Source organism: Nuphar pumila, chromosome 1 (assembly GCF_984573655.1).
Source record: "Nuphar pumila chromosome 1, dmNupPumi1.hap1.1, whole genome shotgun sequence".
In the NCBI taxonomy this organism is placed as follows: Eukaryota; Viridiplantae; Streptophyta; class Magnoliopsida; order Nymphaeales; family Nymphaeaceae; genus Nuphar; species Nuphar pumila.
In genome coordinates, this window is record NC_143249.1 from 183,092,042 (window position 1) to 183,115,513 (window position 23,472).

The 23,472-nt window shown below is 37.9% G+C and overlaps 1 protein-coding gene across 1 annotated transcript in view; it reads right to left on the minus strand.

Moving 5' to 3' along the window:
* Nucleotides 1–1,386: 1,386 nt before the first annotated feature.
* Nucleotides 1,387–23,472, minus strand: part of LOC149851611 (uncharacterized) — a 44,688-nt gene continuing 22,602 nt past the window's right edge. Inside the window, exons 4-5 of the mRNA XM_090008873.1 lie at nucleotides 3,013–3,380; nucleotides 1,387–1,730 (exon numbers count right to left, since the gene is read on the minus strand). Of these exons, the coding sequence (XP_089864999.1) occupies nucleotides 1,406–1,730; nucleotides 3,013–3,380 (693 nt within the window). The 3' untranslated portion in view covers nucleotides 1,387–1,405. The remainder of the gene's footprint in view (nucleotides 1,731–3,012; nucleotides 3,381–23,472) is intronic.

Here is a 23,472-nt window from a genome sequence, read left to right on the forward strand (position 1 = left end):
TGGACGTAACAGAATTAAGCTCGTTTTCTGGATTCAGTAAATGTGATGTGATAAATCCTACTGGTTCATTTGCCACTGTCTATTTATGTGGGGCGGGTAACATCGATTGGTGGAGGGGGCCTTGGCCACAAGACGGGTGGTCAGGGTTATATTTCTATGAGCGTCAGCCCCTTGAATGAGTCCTAGGACCACTATCATCAAAGGAGAGATTGCATTTGCTTACTTGTGAGAGAAGCACCATCATCGTCCATTTAGGGACAATACCTTGAAGCAGCTATAAAGATCTATGCCCGCTGGAGAGGAATTCTCAGATGGTGGAATGATCCATACCTAAGGGAATCAATAAAACTCAACTACTATGATCGGGAAGAAGACCTAAACAAAGCATATTGGTTAAAACCCATTGATAATTGTTGGAAATTCCATATGTGGAAAACACTCTACTGATTGGATACCGATAAAAAAACTTGCAGAGCATGTCATAGCCTTAATAACACCAATAATAGAACCACCTATATCTTGGCTTTACCTGCCTGCATGGGAGCCTCTCAGATCAGACGATGAGCCATGTTTCGCAGACCTCATTGTACCAATCCCTGAACCATTCATACTAATAAGCTCTGAAGGAACAAATGAAGCCAGACCCAGCGTTCGGCTATAACTCAGAATTTTTGCTGCCAACCTGGGTATCACTTAGTGGGAAGATGATCCGGAACAAGAACAAAGGGTCAATCATGACTACGATGAATGGGAGTCCCAGCTAAGAGCACATTGGGTCCTAGGTTGAAAACAAAAAGGATGGCCAGAGTTCTTAGATCAGGCTCTCGCCGATCTCTGCCAAGAAATGCAATGATACAGATCACTAAGATTGTTTCGTCAGGATTTCTATGCCCAGAGAAAATGGATCAGATGTGGCAAAATTTAGGATGATATAGATGACCTCTTCCCTGAAGAACCGTACTCTTGGAGTACAGGTCTATCTAAAGAATATGATGACTGAGATTTTGAAGAGGAAGAAGAGAGCGATGACAAATTTCAAGGGCTTCCCTTTGAGCCTCATCCATTATCCCATGAAGCTAGTATATGGGGGCATCAATCGATATCAATTCTATGGACTCCCTACCTGGATATCCCATGAAGCTTGAGTCACTCGTGGCTCTTTTGCCACGAGTGACTCAAGACTAATCACTTACCACATTTTACAACCAAAACGCCGTCCAACCGATAACCAATTACAGTCCCAACCCTAAGCCCCCTACATTTCTTTTCATGCATTACATGCACCGCATGGACAAAAACCCAAAAGCCGGATGTGACTTTAATATTTAGCAAAAAAACAAACAAACAGGAGCTTATATTCCAATCATGGATGAAATGAGCACAAAATGGCAACCATACGGGATCGCTATGGATGATTGATCTTGTGTAAACCAATGTTAAGATCAGAGGATATGGAAATCAAAATCGGGAAACTCTGGTGCCAGACAGCTTTGAAAACACGTTTCTGATGAGCCTTCACAGATTGAGAAGGGGTACGTGCATTATACCGTATATCAAATAAGTGTATCATGGGGTCTGCAGAACCAGATGTGATGTACAAACCATCAGGAGACCATGCCTGGCCTATTAATGCTGATTGTGAGTCACTGCTTTCTTGTTTCCACCCAAATGAGTGGATCTCCATCTGCCTTACTCTTATGTCAAACAGCCTAAGCTGCTTCTCCGGTGTCCTGCGAACATGTAAAGCTTTATCAGCACATTGATCAACGTGAACGATAGGTTACAACTCCTCTATGCTCTTGAAATGGTTGAAGAAGAAATACATGGCAGTAAAAGGACAGTAAATCCGTAAGGTCTCAAAGCATACCAGTAACCAGTTGACCTAATCCAAACTTAAATATACTTTTGTTTGAGTCAAATGTGAACCCATAAAAATTTTTGAAAACTTCAAAAGCTAAGATTTTTGAAGTACATTCCAGCTACAGCTATGAAGATCCAAAGTCCTGTTTTTCTGGAACAAGCATCTGGTAGATCCAGTCTGCATGAGACAAATTGTATCGATATCCTCATAAAAGAGTAGGGTTATAACTTATAAGATTGCAGTAGTTTTAAGTACTAGATTGATATGAAACCCTAGTTCGCTTTTATAGTGGTAAAAAGAATCACATTCTTGCATTTATAGACTTTCCAGTTAATTCATGATTATTTCATAACTTGATACTATATAAATAAGAATATTAGGAATAGCTCAATGAGATCTAGATTGACACGAAACCCCAGTTTTTGTTTTTATTGTTTTGCTAATTTTTTGTTTACTTTCTTGATTTTTCTAGATTTTAAGTTAATTTATACTTATTCCATGACTTCAGTTTGCATGGTAGAAGAAGGCAACAGGAAGGAAATAAAAAAGAAGTCACAATGGCCTGAGCATACTTGAAAATCACGACATTTAGGGGTTCATGCTATCTCTCCATCAGATGAAGACGGACCAAAAGAGTGATAAGCAGAAGTCTCTAGCAAACAGACACTAAGGAAACATTACAGTGCAATACAACAATAATTTCTGCATCCACTTCAGAAATGGAGTTTGGAGAAAATGTTACCCTAAGGATCTAAGGCTCATCACCTTTTAAATTGAATTAGCACCGCAAGGTCAAAGGATATCTTCATTGCTCATCATCCACAGGCAGGACTGCTTTGATATCCCGTCCTATAGGATACAATCTCTAGTTTACAGACTATATAACTGCAAAGAATCTATACCTGATGGACATGGCCCAAGGGACATTGGATATGGCATTCTTATAAGTTCCTCGATAAGAATCAAATAACATAGCATAGGATACAGTCTCTTAAACCACACTGGATCATAAACATAAGGCATGACATGCATTCAGACTGCATGTCTTTACCATGTTTATTCATAAGACCACAAAACATATTAGAGGAATATTCATGATAGCGTTTAAATAAATATTAGCACTATCCTGATGAACTTATAAGAAGACTCACCCGGTTTGCACCATGAATAGGTTGAAATCAGATGGATTTGGCAATACTCCCATGCATTTGCTGTCAATTTGATGCTTGAAATCAGCTTTTCCTCCCTCCACATCAAATCCAATAATTCGTTTGTCAACGCCAAAAGATATTACCATGCGCTTTTGAGGCAATCCAGCAACTCCCATAACTGCTGAAGAATGAAGAAATCTGTGCAATAAGTTTGGTTTCCAAATATTTCCTCCATCTTTCTCATTCCAGAGAATAACAGCATGGTCACTTCCACCAGTGACAAAACATACAGTACTCCATGGCATGAATGTGATACCATTAATGACACCCTTAAGATGAGGCTTTTCCTCTAAAAATGTGACCCTTGCCTGCAGACAAAAAAACATGGTAAAATCTATTCTTACATTAAACAGGAAAAAAATCCACAGAAGCACTTCCACCTGTCAGAGAATATGAGATTCTCGTAGGGGCACAAGACTGATTAAGATGGACAAACATCAAGTTCAGTGACATCATTTAATTTTAAAATTTCTCTCAAATCAAGATTTAGCATGTGGAGAACACAAATTAACACACCACAATGGCTACTGAACTCTCTTCTATTTAAGGATTAGTAACATTACTAACATATGATAGTAAGGGAAGCAACATAACAATTTTAATAAAGAAAGAAGCTAATAAGGATGCAGAATAGTTCCTGTTTAGTAAAAAATGATGCATATTGTACTACACAGGGAACAATTAGGAGCATAGCGACAGATTCAACAAGGAAAGTTATGAAGGCCAGTGTTATGAATGGCAATAGATGCTGCTTTCTATTAAGTATTGTACTGTTATGCTATAGCTGCTAATCCTTATTGAATACTTACTGCACGTGTTTTCAGTCTATTTTTTTTCATTTGCATCATCATTATTGTCATGCCCAGAGTTACCGGAAGCTTCTTAAATAGGTGGGAAGCCCACTTTCTGGAAACTCGCTTCGGAAGCGCGATGCTCCTCGCTTCCGAAACTTAATGGAAATCTCGATTCTCCCACGCTTCTCCTATGCTTTCTACATGCTTCATCTATTCTTCTTATATGTTTTCTCGTTCTACTTTTCATGTAAAAATTCAATTCTTATACTAAAAAATCATGAAATTTAAAATAGTCACATTTTATTTTAGTTTTTATTTGCATTCCATTTCGATTCTCATTTAATTCTTATATTGTTTTTTTTATTCCTCGTTTTCCGCTTCCTATACATTTTAAAATGCATCGCTTCCGCTTCACGTATCATTTCCCGCATCATAGTCTGGCAACCTTGGTTATGCCTTACCCCATCTAAATGGGTTTGGCCTTATGAGTCCTAGTTCTCCATGTTTTCCTATTCATAGCTAAAGGAGTGATGCCTTCATTTTTCATGTCCCGATTTAATACATACCATAATATTTGTATTGATCTATCCCTTACGTAGTTCCACAAACATGTATTTTGTCATTCCTTTGAATAGGCTCAGTCTCTTCCTAACATGACCACATCATTTCTGCACTAAAGAGGGAACCAAAATAGAAGATAGGGGTAATATCTCTAGGGAGAGGATATAGGACAGAGACTCATATTGAATGAAACTCCTAAACCTTAAGCTGAGGAGACCTTTTTGAGTGGAAAATCCAAAAAAGGCAGACACAAGGACAAGTATATTAGAACAGTCATCTATGACCATAGATTGATTTACCTCACATCCTAGTTTTTGTATAACAGTGCCATCTGTGAAAGATTTGACTGATTGCTACCACAAAAGTTTCAATATCACCATCATTATTATTATTATTGTTATTATTTTTTTCCAGTAAAAGAAGAGGGAGTTGGATTTAAACCAGCAAATGTATATGCAATAATACCCTTGGTGGGTACTCTAAGTACAATTGAGTGCTCCTTAACATGCCCCTGCAAAATTGTATTGTAACGCCCCTAAAATCCCGGACTTGTGTTTTTTACGAAAAGTTTGAAAGCTTTGTAATTGATCATTTTTCAGAGTTTAAAATAGCAGTTCATCGGAAAATAGCATTTGAAATACAAGTCAACGGACCTTAGGCGCATTACAGCGCGAACCTTCCTTTACACAATAGATTTGTAACTCCTTCCATTCATTGAAACCAAATAAATTAAAAAATGTGCAGTTTTAATAATTTATAATTTATACAAAAGAAGAATTTTCAAGGAAACCCTTATGCAAAATTGAAAAAATGTCTTTAAGAGCAAAACGTCAGGAAAAAGGTCTCATCTTGATACCATCATGTTATTGTGTCATCGCTTGTTGTACCGACCTAATCATCACTATACCCATAAGATGGGTCAGTTTCATAAAAAATTGGTAGGTGCACAAGTATAACAATTTAGAAAAAAACTAATACATGCGTAGTTTCATTCGTGATATGCAGTTTAACATAAGTAAAATGAGCATGATAATCTTATTTCTGTATCATTCCAATTTTATCAGATGTCTTCGAAGAGACAGCAAAATGAGCATGCTAACAAAATTTAGAACCCAACTATAACATATATGTTGGTTCTTTTGCAGTGTGCAAGTCAAAATAAGTAAAATAAACATGATTGTTTCGATATTAGTTGTCCTGAAGGTATGCGCATGAGCAAAACATAGAAACAATTGAGACTGTTCAGGGGTTTGTTATGCTATGTATTTTTTATACTCGAAACAATTAGCTGAGTTCGTTTCTAAGGAGATGATCGGTGATCGAGAGAGGATTCTCCAAAGGCATTCGTGGCAAATGATGCATCCAACTTTTGCAGAAGTCCATGGGGTTTAACACCTAAGATAATTTTCGGTAGTCTCGTCCCCTAACTCCGATGACTGAAAACACCGAGTCATTTTCTCGAGGTGGTTGTTAACAACCTGCCCATCAGAGATTTTGTACCATCCCATCCTCTAGCTACATGCTCTGGTCTTTCAAACCAGCTCGAGCATCTTGCATGTGAAGACGATCATCACTATATGTTATTTCAACAATGTACTTTTTGCATGCTTCGAGGTTACTATAAACCTCTCATCTAATCACTGTAGTACTAACATGTCGTGCATGTCTGACAGTACCACTACGATGAAAGGGGTATCGGTTTCTCAAAAGAAACTCCAACTCCAATGTTTCGTGAAAGAAACGATATAACCATTTTAGTTTAATTTGACATGATTTGGTCTTTCTAACAACCTTTATATCATTGTGCAATTTGCACAATATGAGATCGCCACGAATCTCTCATCCAGTTATCATAGTATCAACATACTGTGCATGTCTCGCGATACTGCTTACGATAAAAGTAGGGTATAGGTTTCTCAGAAGAAACCCCAACCAAAAAACATTCTCATGCTCCCAACCGGGGATATCTGGGTCATATTGGATATTAAACCGAAGTTAAAACATTTTCTCCTATCATGCCAGTTTGGGGTTGGGCTGCCAAGAGACATCATATTCAAAAAATGAGTGTAGTTGAGATGCGTATGCTTAGATGGATGTGTGGAAATACAATAAAAGATAAGATTCAAAATGAGGAGATACGTAAGAAGGTAGGCGTTGCACCCATTGAAAATAAGATGAGAGAGAATCGTTTACGGTGGTTTGGACATATTCGGCGAAGGCCTAATGATGCTCCAGTTAGAAGGATGGAGAAATGGGAAAATATATTAGTTAAAAGAGGTCGGGGTAGGCCTAGGAAGACTTGGATGGAAATGATAGGAAAGGATATGAATGGTTTGAACCTCACCGAGGACATGGCATTAAATAGAAATGATTGGAGGAGAAGGATTCATGTGGAAGACCCAGAATGATTTTCTTTGTTGGTTCATATCGCCGACCCCAATTGTTTTGGGACGAAGGCGTAGTTGTTGTTGTTGTATGCCGGTTTGGGAAAAACTTGGTTGCAAGGAGTCAACCTTCAAGTGCTCAAATTTGCTTTTCAAACCAAGCATATTTGAATGCTGGATTCTTGCAAGAAAATCTTTTTATTTAAAGTTTTAGTGCCCATGCGAAAATTCGTGTTTTTTGTAAAAGCACAAGCATGCTACAGGGTAGGAAGGAATACACGATTGCGTATCTTACGAGGTTGCATATAGGTACGAAGAATAAATATATTACATAATGCAGACTTGTGCACATTATAGCGCTATGACAATGCATAAATCAAGACTCGATGTGAGAAACCACACATCGAGCTAAATAAACACGTAAGTAGTGCACGAGGTACAAAACTGTACCTTGGTTAAATAAATGCATAAGCAGTGCATGAGGTACGAAACCATACCTCGGCTAAATAAATGTGTAAGCAGTAGCCTGTGCACGATAGCGCGATGACAAAGTAAATGACATATAACAGTACTTGATGTGCGAAACCGCACATCAAGTTAAATAAATTGCGTAAGAAGTAGCCTGTGCACGTGATTGTGCGCCGGCATAGTAAATGATATAAAGGAAAGAGGACAAGGATCGCAAAACTGTGACGTTGAATTAAATGCGTAATGTATATATATATTTAATTCACAAGTTTTAAGATTTGTCCATCCATTATCTTTTGTGCAACTTTTTCCTACCTCGGGGATTGACGAACTTGCGGACGATTATGAGTGTAGGTCTTTAAAGGTTTATGCCTTGCTGCACGTGCTGCGTTTGTTGCATCAATGGGGTCCGCTAAGAGATATATTATTGCGTTGCGTAAAAGAACAATGCAACAACTCAAAATAATAAAATTGCATCGCAGGGATCAAACCCAACCCCTCGTTCGAGCCAACTGACTAAGCCAGATCCAAAATCGGGGCGAACTGCGTTGGGACCCGGGGTTAGCCGTGCTCGGTTGAGCCCGACTGGCAACAAGCGAGGAGGGGTCAAGTTGGGCTCGGTAAGGGCCGAGCTCAACTCAGTTGAGTGGGCTGGTTAGGCCCCAACAGAGCCGGACTCGGTTGCACCCCCAACCGAGCCGGGCTCGATTCTGACCAAAACAGGAAACAAAGGAAGGGGTGGGCTCGGCTGCCAGGCCTAGCCTGGCCCCATCCTTGGACAGGAACGAGCTTGGGCTCGGTAAGGCTGCTAAGCTAAAGGAGGCAGGGGCATCGCCCCTGCCTGGTGACCAGAAGCAGAGGAGGTAGGGGGTGGCGCCCCTGCCTGCTAGCCGAAAAGGGAGGTAGGGGGCGTCGCCCCCTGCCTGTTGGCCGAAAAAGGGAGAGAGCAGGGAGGGGCAGCGTCCCTCCTCTGCTAAAAGAGGAAAGAGAGAGGGCAGGGAGGGGGCAATGCCCCTCCTCTGCTGAAACGAGGAAGCAAGGAGGGATGGCGCCCCTCCTCTGCTGAAACGAGAAAGGAGAGAGAGGGCAAGGAGGAGGCGGTGCCCCTCCCTTGCAAAACGAGGACAATTTAAGAGACAGGGAGAAGAGGGAGGGTGAGGTCCTCACAGGGAGAACCAAGATAGGGTGAGAGAAGAGAGTGGGGTGCATACCTTAAGGGCACGCGTCTCCGGCGAGGGGTTGCCGACGCGGGGAAGCCCAGACAAGAGGTGAAGGGGGAAAATGTCAGGGAAGAGGGGGAATCAGGAGGTCGTCGGCGCAGAGAGGGCTCCGACGAGGGGCTCCAGTTCCGGTGGGTCGAGGTCGAGAGAGGGGGAGGGAAGAGAGAGATATTGGGTAGAGAGAACGAGAGACAGGGCTCCTGAGCGTAAAAGGGGAACTCCCGCCGCCCACCCCCTGCATGCTTAAATAGAAGCACGGGGGCATTTTGGGTATGGATCTGGGTTGGATCCAGATCCAAACTAGATCCAATTTGTTTTTTTCTGAAAAAGCGAGTGTTACATGTACATCATGTAAGATGTACAAAATTGTCTTTAAGATGGTCTTGCCTTTGATAAACCTTTATGAATATCTCGGTTGTTTGATTCTTTGACCCAAAATTTAACTTCTGTTTTTTCCAATTGGATTCTTTTTCTTATGAAATGAAAGTTGATCTGAAAACATTTTCTCATTAGGAAATACAGGATTAAGAGCCAACATGAAAGCACTTGGACAAACACACTTTCATGCCCAATACATTTATCAAACCTTGTTTCCTATGCTTCTGAGGTAATACCAGCAAGAGCCCTATATGCAGCTGTAGTGTTTGATCTTGCCACACTTTTCTACTTCTGGAAAGGAAATTAAGTTTTTGTTTAAGAATATACAATATCTTGAGATTTAATTTTTCTGATGGTTGGATCTCTAACCCCATCTGCATCACTGCAGCCAATGACTAATTGTATTTTATTTCCTTCCAAATCATTCTTGTTAACACTATCATGTCTAATGATGCCTTTAATATATCACATGCTTTTCTTTATTGCTGCCATGTAAACTGAAGCAGGAAAATGCATAAATTGGCATACTTGATTGACCACATTTGATATATTTAGTCATGTAATGGTAAGATATTGAAAAGTTTAAATCATGTATTTCTAGTTCTCCACACCTCAACAATATTTTATCCATTACGACAGGCAGGTAATTAGGTTGCAGTTCAAAATATTGTCCTCCTGCGCAATAAATGGTTGTGCTTTGTCGTAGTCAATCTGGTCACTCGAATGTTTCGGCCCATGCAGGCATCCCAAGGGGAATTCACCTACTCATGGGAAAACCCTATGCACACCAAATGCTTAGGGGGGTGTCAATGGGTCGGGTTTGACCCATATCAAACCCTATAGGGTCAGGGTTTAGTGATGATTAGAATCCGGGTCTTACCCAAAGGATCCGATTAGTATATGGAGCTGGGTATGGTTTGTGAATTCCATACCAGACTAGGGTCCGACCCGAGTTCCAATTAAGATCTGCAATTAAAAAATTATTATTTTACCAAGTATGGTCCAGGTCTGGTTCATGTAATCCTTATAAAACCTGGGTATAATTTTTCTCATGGTGGGTCTGATTGGACCTGGATCCAGACCTAGTACCAGCACCTCATCAAGGTTTGGACCCACCTAAGTCTGAACTAGATCTGACCCATTGACACCCCTACAAGTGCTACTCATAAGCAGTGTTTTTAAAGGTGTTTAAAGGGGCATTAAAGTCATATACCTAACACCCCTCTAGACATTAGGCCTCAAGGCTTAAGTCTTTTTGCTGAGAATGAGGCCCATGCCTCCTCGGCAAAGAGGCCTTTCATTTTCCTTGAGAAGTGGCCTTCTCAGACTCCCATGCTCTTTTACCTTTTAAAGTGGGTACTTGCCTTAACCCCTACAGTGACTACTTACCTTAAATTCTTAGGTACATCTTTTACTTTTTAGGGTCGTAGGTACTAAAAGAAATACCTTAAATAGTCATAGATTCCTGTTTAAGCCTAGCTACTTTTTTCTTTTGGATATCCAAGGGAAATCCCCCCACCATCACCGGCCGCACATTGGCTGGCCTCCAATTGGTGAAACCCTTGAGGTCCCCCCTGCCGAGTACACCTAGCTTCTATCTTGCGGCAAGGGATGCCACCTGTGGGTTTCAAACTTGTGACACCCCTTCAACTTGGTAACATTCACAAGTCGCCCCAACTAGATGAACATAGTCCTTGTGGGCTAAGCTTAGTTACTTTTTTTATCTTAACCATTTGTTATTTTTCTCAAATAAGCCCATTTTCCAACTCTTTTGGCTATTTTTGAGTCAAATTCAGCTAGCAAATAGTTATTTGTTTGTTGCATAGAAGAGGACCTCTACGCCAAAATATTTTAATTTTTAACCAATAAAACTATTTTTAAATACTTTAACATTAAAAATGTTTTTATTGAAATAATATTAAAAATAATAAAAAATATTCAAATAAGAGCCATACGTATTAGTGTCCGAATCCATGTGTCCGCGAATGTAACCAGTGACATGAAGCCAAAATGACATGTCTTTGCGACATAGCCTCTACATTTCTTAGAAAGAGCAAAAGGGACATGAAAAATTAGTTACAGGTATTTAAGCTTTATTTTTATTTTTGTTTTTGCATAATTGGTGAAAAAAATTCTACTCGACATTATTAGTAGAATTTTTGCATAATGATGTCCCATATTAGTAGATACTTATCTACTCGACATTATTAAAAACTTTTGATTGCTTCTTTAACATGATTTAAGCCTTCATACAAGTAACCTATGGTAGAACCATCCCCATCTACCATCCTCAAAAGTTTTATAAGTAGTTCTGTTGTTGCTACTATTTCTCTTTTGTTTTCTCAAAACTCCGCTTCTTGTATAACATCAATCACATATTTTTTTTCTCCTCTTTTCTTAACCTTTTCAAAATTCCTCCATTCACAAGAAGCAATCAAAAACCTTAACTTATCTTCTATTTTCAATATAAATTACAGACATAAAAAATTAGTAAAACGAGTAGCCCCAGGCCTAGAATGGTTGGCAAGATTTGGCAGACAAATAAGATGCCTAATGAGTGGAGGAAGAGTACTTTGGTGCCTCTATATAAGAATAAGGGTGATATACAAGATTGCACAAACTATCGTGGTATAAAACTCATGAGTCATACTATGAAACTTTGGGAGAGGGTGATTGAGTCTAGGTTGAGGAAAGTTGTCATGATATCGAAGAACCAATTTGGTTTTATGCCTGAAAGATCAACTATGGAAGCTATACATCTTCTTAGACAACTTATTGAGAGAAATAGAGAGAGGAACAAAGATTTGCATATGGTTTTTATTGATTTGGAGAAGGCATACGATAGAGTACCCATGGACGTTCTCTGGTGGACAATGATGAATAAACGTGTTTCTCTCTAAGTACATTAGTATAATTAAGGATATGTATGAAGGAGTAGTAACCAATGTCCGCACTTGTGGAGGGGTGACAACCAATTTTCCTATAACGGTTGAGTTACATCAAGGATTTGCATTAAGCCCTTTCCTATTTGCTATAGTGATGGATGAGCTTACGAGATCAATTCAACAAAATGTGCCGTGGTGTATGTTGTTTGTTGATGATATTGTTTTGATTGATGAGTCTTAGAGCTGGGGTTAATGCTAAGTTAGAATTATGGAGACAAACATTCGAATCAAGAGGTTTTAAGTTGAGTAAGAGTAAGACAAAATATATGAAATGTCGGTTTAGTAAGCAACAAAGTAATGATGGGAGTGTATTGAAGCTTGGTGAGCAAGAAATACCGGTGGATGATTGTTTCAAATATTTGGCATCTATCATTCAAAAGTATGGAGAAATTGATGGAGATATAAATCATAGAATAAAGGTTGGGTGGATGAAATGAAAAAGTACAACTGGAGTGTTGTGCGATCGTAGAATGCCATTGCGGTTGAAGGGAAAGTTTTATAGGACGACTATTAGGCCCGCTTTACTATATGGTACAAAATGTTGGGCTGCCAAGAGCAGAGTTACCAGTCAAGGAAGCGAGAACGGGAAGCAGGAGCGGGAAGCGAGGCACTTTCAAAATTTTAGGAAGCGGGGAAGCGTGGGACCACTTAGAAGAAAATTACGAACCGTCTCGGAAGCGACCTAGGAAGTGAACCAGAAGCGAGGGAGAAGCGAAAAAAATGGAAAAAATGGTGAAGCATGGGGAAGCGCGCTTTCCAATAAATGGGAAGCGCGTTTCCCATAAAAGGAAAGCACACTTCCCATAAAAGGGAAGCGTGCTTCCCCAAAAAGAGGGACGCTTCCCCATGCGTTTCGGAAGCGCGACGTTTCGCGCTTCCGGAGCGCGCTTCCCCTTTTACCTAGGCGCTTCGGATAACTCTGACCAAGAGACATCATATTCAAAAAATGAGTGTAGCTGAGATGCGTATGCTTAGATGGATGTGTAGAAATACAATAAAAGATAAGATTCAGAACGAGGAGATACGTAAGAAGGTAGGTGTTGCACCAATTGAAAATAAGATGAGAGAGAATCGTTTACGGTGGTTTGGACATATCCGACGAAGGCCTAATGATGCTCTAGTTAGAAGGATGGAGAAATGGGAAAATATATTAGTTAAAAGAGGTCGGGGTAGGCCTAGGAAGACTTGGATGGAGATGATAGGAAAGGATATGAATGCTTTGAACCTCACCGAGGACATGGCATTGGATAAAAATGATTGGAGGAGAAGGATTCATGTGGAAGACCCAGAATGATTTTCTTTGTTGGTTCATATCGCCGACCCCAATTGTTGTGGGATGAAGGTGTAGTTGTTGTTGTTGTTGTTGTTGAGTAGCCCCAGGCCTTTGTATCTCTCTACCATTTGTATAATTTATCATAAGTTGCAAAATTGATTGTGATTTGTACATGAAGCTTGTAATCCTTTTTTCATTCAATAATGTACGAGAGAAATTAAGCAATCTATCACAATCTTCAAGCATTAAATCAATAAAGTATGCATCACAAGATGATGTAAAAATCTGAGGGTATCTGACCTCAACTATAGCCATTGCTTTCAAGTAATTTGAGTCATTATCTGTTATAAATTGAACCACTTTGTTTGATGTAATTTCTTCAATAGTAACTGATAGATACTCCTCAATATATTCACCAGTTTTTGACCCTTTCGCACATTTAGATTTAAAAAATATTGTACCTTTAAGGCATGAGGCCAAAATATTTGTGTGAATGATTTTTCTTATATGTCCATATATCAAACATTAAAGTGCATCCTGACTTTTTCACCTCATCAACAAATGTCACAACTTATCCTTTTAGGTTTCGAAGCCATTTTATTCCAATTGTTTCACTACTAGGCTATTCTAATTGTTACACTAGTAAGAGAGGTATAACCAAGTCCACAATTTGCAATGGCATTAACAATCTTCTTAAATATATCATTTCTAGCTAACCCAAATGGCAAATTGTTCATGACAATACATTTCACTACACGCATATCTGCATGTTCTTTCTCCTTTTTTGTAAAAGCATTTATGGTGTTTCGTTGATCTAATGAACTAAAACTTGACATATGAGACATACCTACAATTGAAGAAGTAAAAGAAATGCCTATAGAAGTAGAATCTGAGCCGCTTCTAGTAGGAGACAAATAACTTGTGAGTTTGATTTTTTACCTGATGGCTTGGACTCCAATTCATGAATTGAAGCTAATGCTAGATGTTTCACATCTGACGTTACGTGCCCACATGTAACATCTCTATTTGGTATGCTCGCAAGATGATACTTAAATCGTGTTATTCCACAATTAAATTCTATTTTACAATAGCTGCAACGTAATCAAGATGATACTTAAATCGTGTTATTCCACCATTAAATTCTATTTTACAATAGCTGCAACGTAATCGACCATCTGTTAGTAGTGTAGCATGGTTCCATAATGCATATTTAGGTTTCCCCATCTTTTTTCTTACATATAATGGTAAAAGTAAAATAAATGATATGAATAAATATACAACTAACTAAAGGCTGAATTTAGGAAGGACACCCAAACGACTTGAAATTAAGAGTCTAATGATGGATTAAATAATATTAAATTAAAATAACAATGCTGCAGAAAATTCACTATATTAAAACAACCCTTGTTCACAATCGACCTATCCTAAACATTTAACATCAAATAAAAATGGGGTTTTCTCAATGAACCCTTTTAAAGTTTTTTCCAAACGGTCCTAAACGTTAAACATTTAAAGTTTTATTACAATGAATAACCACGAATAAGGTTCACATTTAACATCAAATAAAAATGGGTTTTTCTCAACAAGTGAAGCTCATAGATGCTTATCATTTAAAAGAATTCAGGTGATACTTATCATTTTCACCTTAATTGTCTGACATAGAAATGGAAACGAAGAGAGCATTCAGCACAGCCCCCTAAAAATTTAAATTGTTGTACCATTGAAACACCTGAAAGAATAGGATTCCAATGTCCAAACTACACCTAGATATCATTTTCAGTAACAACATTTTCACAGTCAGACACCAAAGAATTACATAGTCCTTCATCGTAGCCTGATTATACAAGCATTTTCATAGTCAGACACCAAAGCATACACATCTTCATCGTAAGCCTGATTATACAAAAGAACATGGGAAGCCTGATTTTTTTAGTTTTTTTTTTAAATCATCATAAGCCTGATTATACAAGCATCAAACGAGCCTACTACAACAAATATCAAACACGAATATCAAACATGAATTACATCGAACAGGACATACAAACATCAAACAAAGTCACACATCGAACATCAAACGAGTCACACATTGAACATCAAACAAAACATACAAATATCAAACACGAATTACATTTTGCATGCTTTAAATACCGGAAAAAATGCTAAATGCATCGCCGGAACCCCAAAATCATTGATGCCAGTGGCTAAAACCCCTCTCTGTAAAACTCCTTTTTGCAACATGTGGCAAACAAAAAAAATGGGTAACTAAGTGAGTCATGGAAGAGAGAGAGAGAGAGAGAGAGAGAGAGAGAGAGAGAGAGAGAGAGAGAGAGAGACGAAAATGAGAAGGGAAGCAGGAGAGAGAGAGATGAAAATGAGAAGGGAAGCAGGAGAGAGAGACAAAAATAAGAAGGGAAGAGAGAGAGAGGGACGCACCAGTCCAGTTGGTGGAGTCCGCTCGCTGCTCTCTGAAGAGCACAGTAGGGTTTCGGTAAGGCAAAATGAGTAATACTCGTTTTTTGTTTTTTGAAAGAATCGTGGAAAAAAAAAGACATGAAAAGATATCCAAAAATAACAGCGCTATATCACAAGATTTACTAAATCTCATAGTATTTTCGTGAGATTTTGTCATACATAAAAATCTCGCAAGGATTAGCCATTTTAAACTTTTAAAGTTTTTCTCGCATTTTTTTCACGAGATTTTTGTAAATCCCGCGATATTTTCACCATGGTTGTGGAGTGTAAGGACCAAGGTTGTAAGTAGAGTATTGTTACCCATATCGGTTGGGCCAATAGTAACACTGTATCGTAGTGTATCATATTATAAACGTATCATAAATTTTTAATTAAAATTTTCAAAAAGCTCCAAAAAAATCAAGAAAAACCACAAAAGATAAGTAAAATTTAAAAAAAATATATATCACATGAAATAATAATGAATTGCACAAAATACAACCATAAAGTCACATATAAAGCATTTATGTCTCTATAAGCTGCATAAGACATCATCAAACATCAAATATCTCAAAAGAACAATGCAAAATATTAAATATCTTGCAATTAAGAACATGCCACAAGACTCATAATTTCATACTGCATAAACAAAAATATTATGGCAATAGTTGCACTCAATTTTCAATCGGTTTTCACTCAATACTTGAGTGCCCCATTGCCATGTCAGATCATCTGATGCATTCTTTGTTGGAGGAGTGTGTAGCCTGATTTCTACCTTGATAAATCTTTAATTTTCATGGATGTCGGATCATCTAATGCCATATTTGTTGGAGACAATTTTTTTTTTGGAGAGTACGACAATAAAGAATTTTTACCTTAACCCACTTCTTTGGGTGAAAAAATAGTAGAAATGCACTTCTAATGGCCTCTAGACAAATGGAGAAGTTGGCCCTCAAAAGGTATTCAAAACCCAAAATGAAAAAAAATATTTTAAAGCTTTTTTTAAAATGCACCAAAGGTGTATCGTATGATACGCCCTTTACCGTACGATAAGGCATGATATAGGGGTGTATCATATGATACACTTGATATGGGTACGATACACACTTGTATTGCGATACGAGTGTGTATCATACCCATATCGAGTGTATCATATGATACACTGTTGTATCATACAATACGATACGAGTGTGTATCGTATCGTAAACCCCAAAAGTAACGACATGTATCGTACGACACGATACAGACAACCTTGGTAAGGATAAGATTTTTGATGTGTAATATGATTTAAATATAGGAAGTCTTTAAATTCTTTTGATACAAATTCTCCCCCTGAATTAGTGTGAAAGATAGAAATATCAGTTATGAATTTATTTTTGACCAAATTGTGAAATATTTGAAAATGTAAGAAAAATTCAGATTTGTGTTTAAGGAAATACATCCAAGTATGTTTAGTAAAATCATCAACAAAAATTACATAATACACAAATCCACCCTTAGATATAACAGGTGTTGGGACCCAAAAATCCGAATGTATTAACTTAAGGTAGACATAACAGTCGTTGGGCCGCAAACTTTACAATCTTCACATGTAAAGTTTTCAGAGTTACAAAAGTTTTCCATCATTGGAAAAAACTAAAATTTGGATACATTAGAATGGCCAAGCCTTTTATAACATAAATCCAAATCTAATTTTTGAACATTACACCAAAATGTATTCTTGGGTATTTCTAAAAAATACATATAGTATAAGCTTCTTTCTCTATGAACTTCCCCAACCAGCTTTCCTTATCAACGATCTTGCACCCAACAACTATTTGAGGAGAAGCAAACATTACATCCATGGTCAGATAATTGAGAAACAGACAAAATATTTAAATTTAATTTAAGAATATATCTAATTTTTGAAATATTTTTTTAAAATTTTGAGAAATATTTTTGAAATTCCCTATTCTTTTTATGTTAAGAGATGTCCCATCAACAGTAAACACATTTGACTCGCTTGAGTTACGACATTCGAATAAAATATTACCATTTGGTGTTATATAAAATGAGGCACTTGAGTCAAGAAGCCAAAGAGATTTACCGGGATCAGAGAAGACAAATCAAGAAACGCGGTTGCAGTTGATGAGGATTCTCCTTTGAGTAAAGGTTGAAGAGCGTCTACTAGTTGTGTCAAGGACACATTCCCAATAGATCAATTTTGAGTCGTTTTGACATCACTTGCCTCTTGTGGAGGGTCGTATTGTGCGATACACTTATAATGGCTTCTAGACAAATGGAGAAGTTGGCCCTTAAAAGATATTTAAAACCCAAAATGAAAAAAATAAATTTTGGCCTTTTCAAAATGCTCTGAAGGTGTATTGTATGATACACCCGTATCGTACGATATGATATAGGGGTGTATCGTATGATATACCCTATACGGGTACGATACACACTTGTATCGTGATACGAGTGTGTATCGTATCGCAAACCCCAAAAGTAATGATATGTATCGTACAATATTGTACGATACGATACGATAGAGGCAACCTTGGCAAGGACAAGATTTTTGATGTGTAATATCATTTAAACATAGGTAGTCGTAAAATTCTTTTGATACAAATTCTTCACTTGAATCAGTGCGAAAGATAAAAATATCAGTTTTGACAACAACAACAACAACAACAACTACGCCTTCATCCCAAAACAATTGGGGTCGGCGATATGAACCAAAAAAGAAAATCATTTTGGGTCTTCCACATAAATCCTTCTCCTCCAATCATTTCTATCCAATGCCATGTCCTCGGTGAGGTTCAAAGCATTCATATCCTTTCCTATCATCTCCATCCAAGTCTTCCTAGGCCTACCCCGACCTCTTTTAACTAATATATTTTTCCATTTCTCCATCCTTCTAACTGGAGCATCATTAGGCCTTCGCCGAATATGTCCAAACCACCGTAAATGATTCTCTCACATCTTATTTTCAATGGGTGCAACGCCTACCTTCTTACGTATCTCCTCGTTCCAAATCTTATCTTTTATTGTATTTTCACACATCCATCTAAGCATACGCATCTCAGCTACACTCATTTTTTGAATATGATGTCTCTTGGCAGCCCAACATTCCGTACCATATAGTAAAGCGGGCCTCATTGTCGTCCAATAAAACTTTCCCTTCAACCGCAATGGCATTCTACGATTGCACAACACTCCAGTTGCACTTTTCCATTTCATCCACCTATCCTTCATCCTATGATTTACATCTCCATCAATTTCTCCATACTTTTGAATGATAGATCCCAAATATTTGAAACAATCATCCACCAATATTTCTTGCTCACCAAGCTTCACTACACTCCCACATCACTACTTCGTTGCTTACTGAACCAACATTCCATATATTCTGTCTTACTCTTACTCAACTTAAAACCTCTTACTTCCAATGTCTGTCTCCAGAATTCTAACTTAGCATTAACCCAAGCTCTAGACTCATCAATCAAAACAATATCATCAACAAACAACATATACCACGACACATTTTCTTGAATTGATCTCGTAAGCTCATCCATCACTATAGCAAATAGGAAAAGGCTTAATGCAAACCCTTGATGTAACCCAACCGTTATAGGAAAATTGGTTGTCATCCCTCCACAAGTGCGGACATTGGTTACTACTCCGTACATATCTTTAATTATACTAATGTACTTGAGAGAAATACCTTTCTTCATCATTGTCCACCAGAGAACATCCCTAGGTACTCTATCGTATGCCTTCTCCAAATCAATAAAAATCATATGCAAATCTTTGTTCCTCTCTCTATATCTCTCAATAAGTTGTCTAAGAAGATGTATAGCACCAAAGTACTCTTCCTCCACTCATTAGGCATCTTATTTGTCCGCCAAATCTTGTTAAAAAGATTTGTCAACTATTCTAAACATTTTTCTCCCAAGCATTTCCAAGCCTCGATAGGTATACCATCTGGGCCAACTGCCCTTCTTGATTTCATTTTCTTCAAAGCCTCTGTAATTTTTTCCTTTTGAATCTCGCGCATGAAGTCACGATTCATTTCATGAAAAGGAATGGAGATGTCTCCAAGATCCTGAGCATGACTTCCATTAAATAGCTTATCAAAATAATCTTTCCATCTCTCCTTAATCTCCTCATCTTTGACTAAAACCCTTTGTGTTTCATCTTTGATACATCTAACCATACCCAGATCCCTCGATTTCCTATCTCTCATCTTTGCAAGCCTATAAATATTCTTCTCGCCCTCTTTGGTATCCAACTTGTGATAAACCTCCTTATATACCTTATCCCTCACGTTTCGAATTACTTTTTTAGCTTCCTTCTTTGCTATCATATACTTCTCAAAATTCTCATTATCACGACTCTTAGATTTCTATAACACTCTCTTTTAACCTTAATAGCTAATTTGACATCATCGTTCCACCATGATGTATCCTTACTTAGCGGCGCACCGCCTTTAGACTCACCCAATACCTCCTTAGCCACCCGCTATCTTATTCCACATTGATTCTGAATCATCCTCGAGACACCAATCAGCTTCCTTAACTGCCTGCCCTACAAACATTCCTTGTTTAGCTCCTTTCAATGCCCACCACTTAAGTCTAGGATCTATCCTATGTCTATCCCTTTTGCGGCATTGTCTAATTCTAAGATTTAAAATTAAGACTCTATGTTGTGTAGCTACACTTTCTCCCAGTATAACCTTACAATTGATGCAACAACCCCTATCTTTCTTTCTAAGTAGGAAAAAATCTATCTGACTCGTATTAACCCCACTTTTAAATATTACTAGGTGAGACTCCCTCTTCCTAAACCACGTATTTGCTAAGATCATATCATAGGACAAACCAAAATCTAAAATCCTTTCTCCACTTTCGTTTCTTTCTCCTATACCACAACCTCCATGGATACTCTCAAATCCATCCCTACTAATGCCTACGTGTCCATTAAGGTCGCCGCCGATGAAAAGCTTTTCTCCATAAGATATCCCTTGTACTACTCCATCTAAATCTTCCCAAAATTGATGCTTAATGAAATCATTTAAACCTACTTAAGGTGCATAAACACTAATAATATTAATAATATCCGTACCTAATACTAATTTAATAAGTAAAATCCTATCACCCTTCTTACGGACCCCTCAACTATATTATCTATAAACTCACGACTTATAACAATCCCTACTCCATTCCTATTCTTATTTATTCCTGTATACCAAATCTTATATCCCTAAGGTTCTATCACTTTTGCTTTCTCACCTACCCATTTGGTCTCTTGTAGACATAAAATATCAATCTTTCTCCTACACATAACATCTACTAACTCTACCAACTTACCAGTTAAAGACCCTATGTTCCAAGTGGCTAACCTAATTTTATGGTCTTGGACTAACTTCTTTACCCCCACCCGTCCAACAAAGTGAGGGAACCCTTGCCTATTTGACACCACACCCGGGCGCCGGTGTGACGCGTCGCTTCTGGGCGACGACCTAGCAACCCTTGCCCATTTATCACTGCCTCCGAGCCTATAGAGTACAGTGCGTCGCTCAGTAGGGAACGCCCCAACGAAATTCTCATATTGGTTCATATTCATAGGGTATGACTAAGTTTTTATGCTGGCTATCACTGGCCTACTGCAACCCTCCTCCTTTATCCGGGCTTGGGACCAACAGTGTATAACTAAACAGTTATACACAGGCGGAGTTCAATTTTGACCAAATTGTGAAAATATTTGAAAATGTAAGAAAAATTCAAATTTGTGTTTAAAGAAATAAATCCAAGTATGTCTAGAAAAATCATCAACAAAAATTACATAATACACAAATCCACCCTTAGATATAACGTGTTGGGACCCAAAAATCCAAATGTATTAACTCAAGGTAGACATAACATTCGTTGGGCCACAAACTGTACAATCTTCACATATAAAGTCTTCATAGTTACAAAAGTTTTCTATCGTTGGAAAAAACTGAATTTCGGATACATTAGAATGGCCAAGCCTTTTATAACATAAATCCAAATCTAATTTTTGAACATTACAACAAAAGGTATTCTTGGGTATTTCTAAAAAATACATATACATCAACTTCTCTTACCGACAATCCTGCACCCAACAACCATTTGAGGAGAAGGAAACATTACATCCATGGTCGAGAAACAAACAAAATATTTAAATTTAATTTAAGAATATATCTACTTTTTGAAATATTTTTTTTTTTGAATTTTGAGAAATATTTTTGAAATTCCCTATTCCTTTTATCTTAAGAGATGTCCCATCAACAGTAAACACATTTGACCCGCTTGAGTTACGACCAGTGTTGTTAAAAGCGCGCCTCAAGGCGCAAAAAGCGGAGGTGAAAAGGGGAATGCTGGAGAGTTAGGGGAAAAGGAAAGGTGGGCGACAAATGCTGAATCTCTGCTACAGCTGAAGGATGATGGGCTGAAAGAGATGCGGACGTTGGCTGGGCTGAAAGAAAGTGCATGAATGGACGTCTTGCTGAATGATGTTTCCTTTTGCAGGTGGGCTGGAGAAGATGAAGACTTGGCTGGGCTGCGGCTGAGGATGGACTGAAGGAAAAACCACCAAAACCTGCTGCTTCCTCTGCTGCTGGGAAGAAGCCTCCTGCGAAAACCCAAAAAGACAAGAAAATCACGATTTTTCCTCTCCCTTCAATCGGCCCAGGCCCCCTTTTTAAAGATTTTTCTTCTCTTTCAAAAGATCCAGCTTCCTTTCCCTTTTGAAAATCCGTTACCTTCGTTGAATTTTTTTTTTAAAACCGTAGCATTAAAGGTAGCCGTTTTCAAAAGGGCGCCTCCTGCCTTTTTTTTCAAAAAAATGTGTTTCATTTACCTAAGTTTTGGGTTAAATGATTTTTTTTTTTTTGAAAATATGGCTGTGGCGCCGTTTGGGCCATTTCCTTTTACAATTTTAAGTAAGCAAATTAATAAAAGAAATAAAAAAAATGAATAATGAAATAAATGAGAGGCTTTTATGGAAATGCCACCTCAATCCACTTTTAAAATCCTTTTGAAAATAAAGTTTGGTTTTGTTTTTGCAAGTCTTTTATTTTCAATTGGGGTGCCACATGTGTGTGGGCCCACTAACTAAGATAAATAAATATTGAGGAATTAAAAAGAAAAATTTGCAAATTGGTGCGATCTCCGGGTGGGTCCCGCTTGAGAATAAGAAACTTACCTGGGAGTCTGAGTATGATGCTAGTTCAAAGGCGGGTCCCGCTCCATTTATTTGAAAATAAAAACAGGAGAAATAGCTTCTTTTTTGGAATTTTTATAATACGAAATAAAACTTTGTTTGTTTTCAAAAATTTGGAAAAATTGGTTTTTCAGGGCAGGGATATGGATAAAATAAATGTAAAAAATTTTGTAAAGAGATTTAAAATCTTTTTGCAAAAAGTTTTGAGATAAAATCTTTAAAATCAATATCCAAATATCCAGATTGTTTTTCTTGAGAAAAACTTTTGTAATTCAAAGTCCTGGGGGTAAAATGGGAAAATTGGTAATTTTGAATACCCAGGTTTTTGAAATCAATTTTGAAAAGTTTAAAAATCAAATCTAGATTGACAATTTTGAAAATCAGGAGTGCTGGATCTCAAACTGACATGCTATACAGTGAAATGATGCAATGTTGTGCAAAGACATGTTCTATGAAATGTCACTCTAAGCTCGGACTTGGAAATTCTAGCTTTTTGTCCAGACAAAGGATTTTGAAATTTTGCAATTTGAAGATGTCTCTGAACCTAAATATAGAAATTTTAGGGCTCAAGAATGAAATTTAGGACTTTCTGCAAGGTTCAATCTTGAAAAATGACTATTTTGCCCTTCATTACATCTGAAGAATTGAAATATGATGATTGAGGGCGATGTCAAGAAGGTGAGTGAAAATTTGGGGTGTTTA